The sequence below is a fragment of the Montipora capricornis genome, chromosome 4, assembly GCF_036669925.1.
Source record: "Montipora capricornis isolate CH-2021 chromosome 4, ASM3666992v2, whole genome shotgun sequence".
In the NCBI taxonomy this organism is placed as follows: domain Eukaryota; kingdom Metazoa; phylum Cnidaria; class Anthozoa; order Scleractinia; family Acroporidae; genus Montipora; species Montipora capricornis.
The window spans coordinates 21,750,587-21,755,586 of NC_090886.1; the positions used below are offsets into that span (position 1 = coordinate 21,750,587).

The window sequence follows — 5,000 nt, forward strand, 5'->3', positions numbered from 1 at the left end:
TACAAGGATTTGTATTCAAATCATTGAAGCCTGACTGGGTGGCCAAGCGCCCTTTTCCCATACAAATTCGCTATTTTCACAAATTGCATAATATATACAGTTCATTTTGGGGGGTTATTTGCATTAAAACAAGGGATATCCAGTTCACTGAAGCATGATACAGTCCCAAGAGTAAATGACTTGCATGGTTTTTATGCAAAGAACCTCCAAAACGTATTGCTTAATAAATGGCAAGTAGCGACTACTAATAAATTCTTTCAACTGTAACAACGCTAGTTTAAACGATATACGTACGAAAATCGGCTTGGTAGCGTATTTAGAGCTTCTCTTTTTATTTCTGGAAATTTAATTTCATTGAAACCAGCAGAATCATCGTGTAAATGAAAAAAAAGGTCACGTGAGGAATTGGTGCAAAAGGCCAATTGATTTTTTGGTCACAGTAGCACTTAAAGTAGTAGATAAAACATTAGCGGGAGATCTGTATGAGTGTTAACAATGGCTCGCCATTGTAAACAGCCAATACAGATCGGATGCAAATATTTTATTACACTTGTGAAATAAAACAATAAATTGATTACAGCGGAGATATGTATTAAAAGTTAATGAATACTAATCAGTGTTTAATAATTCATCAACCTCAGTTGATTTGTACTGGAGTTTACAGAGGAGTACATGTGACTCAAATAGTACCTGCTAAGTGGTCATAACTTTGACGAATAACTAATTAGTCTTACAATTGTTGTTATCGTTTCAGGGGAGGATAACTCTGGAGATGATGAGGTTGGTAATGGACCAATTGTAATAAATCGAAATTCAATCTTCGAAAATGGCATCTCTGGGTCTCTGCGAAACTCGTATGATCCCTTAGATTGACCAAGTTATGCGCATTATATCAAGTTAAATTTCAGTGTATCAGTGTTAATCTACTTCGGTGAGCAATGTCAGCCATGTTTCTTTTTTAAGGTAAACCAAGCATATAATTATCGATTGATCTGTGATAGTCCGGCTCTTGTTTTTGGATAGTACTACCCACCCTCTAGACAACGAACCTAGATTAACTTTAATTTATCCACAATTTATTTGAGAACAATTTTGTTGTGAGACACATCAAAACGTGTCTTGCCAACCAAAAAGGTTTATGCCAAATCTCTTTTGAAATGTCTGGATGTTTAGTAACTTGCCTCTCGTTTGCTACGATAAATAAAGATACATTAATTTTGTTGTGATTTTTTTTTGTAGACTGATGAAGGCTCTGTTCGATCTCCTGGAACACCAGAGCAGCAAACATTGGTAAATTGAAAATAGTCTTAACATGCATTATAGTTCAAAATGAAGCTATTGTGTCAGGGCTTGAAATTAACTTTTTTGCTCAGGTGCCAGCTGGCAGCTAATGGGGAAATTTGGTCGCCAGATCATAAATTTTGCTCGCCAACTTTGCATGCAAGGAAAGTCGTAATTATTTAATAGCACAAAAAAAAAACTAGAAAGATCTCTAAAGCATTGTTGTTTTCGGCTTAGTTTGGTGATGGTGTTCTTTAAGGTTATTTGAAATGGAGCGAAGCACAGTCCGTGTTTTCCATAGCAAGGCAAACATGGGTCCTTTATCCTTGCTTTTTTCTCTTCAAAACATATTTCTTTATTCTCCTACGGCTTGCGTGGCAAGCAACTTACCTTTATCGCAGCTAAACGTTATACTACAATTGCTCGGCCTAGGCCCCCACACAACCACAATGCTCGTACCAGTCTCCGACCGAGATAAAATAAAAGGAGCGGCTTGTATAGGCCTTATTCACGATAGCCGCCATGTTGCTTTTCAAATTGTCATGCAAATTAGCCATGTGTCATGCTTGGGGGCAAACATCGGAAAAAAGGCAAATTGCGGAAAATCGGCTCGTCGAAATATTGAAATAACGTTGCAAAAAGTCCATTTTAGTATTTAGAATTAAGTACCTTTTATAATAATTTTATATCTTGATTGCCTTTGACATTTTGACTTTCTACTTCGTTATCTGCTCATTTTTCAGTAAAAAAAACGCCGAAGTGACTTGTGTAATGATTGTATTTTACCGCTTAGTTGATAAACATTCAATGAACGTGAAACAAATCATCTGTGTGGCTAAGGTTTTCGTTATAAACTCTCGAACTTCTGTTGTTTGCCCCCTCAGAAGTGAGTAGCTAATTTGCATGATAATAGCAAATCCAACATGGTGGCCATCGTGAATAAGGTCTATTGACCGAATGCAAAAATGGCCGCCAACAAATTATTCTTTTGTCTTTGTGTTAATTAGCCTTGTTCACACGCGTTAAATTGAAAGAATTTGGGCTGTAAAACGAGGCTAGTTAGCCTAATTAACACAAAGACAAAAGAAAATTTGTTGGCGGCCATTTTTGCATTCGGTCAATACGGTTTCAGTAGCCTCTAGAATCAGAGGAACTTGGTTTCTTAACGTACTTTTCTACCGATATTTAGGGTTAGGGTTCTCCAACCACTTTACGTTAAGGGTACAGGTTGCTTTTTGAAGGTTCCATGCAAGTTTCAAACTCGTTATGCGATGTCTTGGTTCATTATCAATATAATTATTATCAATATCAAGCTAGTTCCGAGGAGGTCCTTTGGTAATATGGCTAAATCTACGTTTTCAGTATTCACAACTGACGATGGATTTAAATTTTCAATTAACCTTCTTGCTGAATCTTCGTCTTCCGGGGGCAAAATTCACGTAGCCGGACAATAAGTATATGGTGATCCCATGACTCCGCTGAAACAATATGGCGCCTAGCAAACGTGGTGATCGAAGTATTGAAGTACATTTGTGCTCTTAATTAACAATGTGAGAAACCGATTTTCTTGTAGTATTTATACATTATTTTAATGGGGAAAGAAAGGTGAGTCGTGTTCTAGCTACCAGTTCCGAACGATTTATCCTGGGTTATCAGACAAAACGCGATTCGCCAGCTGGCGACCAGTTCTGAAAATCTAGTCGCCAACACTCAATTTGTGGTCGCATTGGCGACCAGTGAGTCGCAATTTCAAGCCCTGTGTGTTGTTTTTTCGTATTTCGATTGTAACTCCTTCATCACCATGGACTGAACGTTTGTGAGTACAAGTGTTTGTTGAAAAACATTACGATGCTTAAAATTGAAATTATGATGGTAACATAGAGTGTGTGAGAACCTTACTAAAGGGTCGATTTGAGGTGCTTTCAGAGAAAGCATTAATTTCCTGAGCCTTTGGAATCACGTCGGGCTTTTTCCACTTCATGTAAAGACCGTTTGTCAGACTTAATTGAAATTCATATTAGGCTCCCATCCCATGACAGAAAAATAAGGGTTTGTCATCAGGCCAAAAAAATTACTAGGTTCTTAAATCATATAACGACCCGAGACAATTTATAACGTTGTGCGTTTTCAGGATGTAAAGCACAGAAAAAAGAAATTTGTTGACTGGTCATCATCAGGGCCATCCATGTTATACGACTTGTCCGTTTCAGGTATACATATACATTTCGTTTACTGTATTCTTTGATTGCACCTGACGTCGTGGCGGCCATGTTGGTGGAAAGAACAAAAGCGAAAAAGTCTTTTGGGAATTTGACTCTTATTAATATGCAAAACTTGAGGGACATTTTTCTATTGTTTTGGCACCAACATGGCCGTCTTATCACGTGAGTGCAATAAAAAAATACTTGTTCTTCATAGCATGTACAATCGAAAATAACTTATTTTGTCTGATTAAGGCTTCAGTATAAAGTTACGGCTTTATATTTGAACTGGTGTCCTCGTCCAGCAACTGGAATGTTCGTCTTCCCTAAGAATATTTAATCTCACTTGTTATATACTTAACAGAATATCACTCGTGCCCATAAATCTCGAAATGTATTAGCGTTCTTACGATTCCCTGTAATTTAATTTAATCTACTTCAGCGCAAGTTTGTGTTATTAACTTTTCAACCTTGGATACTGTGTTTATGGCGTTGTGATTGGCTCACTAAATCTTGGCTATTAACTCGTAACTCGTATATCTATTTAATTGTGCCAGATGTTAGTTAGCACGATGAAACATTTTGACGAGAAGTGAAATTTCCAAGTATCCAAACCCATATAATTATTCAACTCGCACATATTGACATTGTTTATCTATCATCTCATATCAAACACGTTAAGTATTCATGAGGTTTCTCACGCGTAGGGAAACGAGTTACGCAGTTCGAAAGAAGCCTAAAAATCTGCTTCCAAAACAAACCCGCTACAAACCACGTTGGAGGACTGAACTCCTCGCGTTGCCATAACAAACGCCAGAAGTACAATGTATGGAACTACTGCGCATACGCCTAAAGACCAATCACTGACCATTAGCAACACAGGCGTTCTTAGTTGATAACTCCTTTAAACTGAATTTTAAAAAGGCCAAACCACCATTATCTATTGGACCTGCACGGAAATGCTGTTTTCTTGCATACGTTCTTATGTGTTATTCGCAGGTGTAAGACCTTCCCGTAAAGAGGGCAGTTATAAGGAACCTTTGCACATGAGTGAGGCCCACATGTTATCCTACCGAAGTCAGCAGTTTGGCAAACCAAGAAAACTCTTATACGGTGATGAACATTGTAAGTCTTCATGCTTTGAAAACAACATAGATTTCTTCAATACAACATCACCTAAAAGATTCGCAACCAGGGAAAAGTATCCCGTGACGTTTTCAGAAAAGATATTTTTGCAAATTTGGTACTTAAAACGGTCACCCAGCAGTTTCGTATGAGTAAATGGTTTGCTGCGAAGTTCTTAGAAGTTAACTTTCAGCTAGCAATTTCTGAATTGTAGCTATCGTTCCCTAAAAATTTCGGACACTATAATTTTCAGCTAAGATATCCGAACAGATCAAATTTTTCTAGGTGAGCAAAACATCTCTTAAGACAGTCTTTATTCATTACAAAGAGCCTAGAAATGTCTTTCAAAGAGTTTTAGCTTAATTTGCTCCTTGGGCGCCCTTGGTGTATTGC

The 5,000-nt window shown here is 37.6% G+C and overlaps 1 protein-coding gene across 1 annotated transcript in view; it reads left to right on the forward strand.

The window, feature by feature from the left end:
• LOC138044799 (uncharacterized) overlaps positions 1 to 5,000 on the forward strand; it is a 48,869-nt gene that overhangs the window by 33,325 nt on the left and 10,544 nt on the right. Inside the window, exons 10-13 of the mRNA XM_068891221.1 lie at positions 755 to 780; positions 1,240 to 1,290; positions 3,413 to 3,491; positions 4,482 to 4,607. Coding sequence (XP_068747322.1) covers positions 755 to 780; positions 1,240 to 1,290; positions 3,413 to 3,491; positions 4,482 to 4,607 — 282 coding nt within the window. The remainder of the gene's footprint in view (positions 1 to 754; positions 781 to 1,239; positions 1,291 to 3,412; positions 3,492 to 4,481; positions 4,608 to 5,000) is intronic.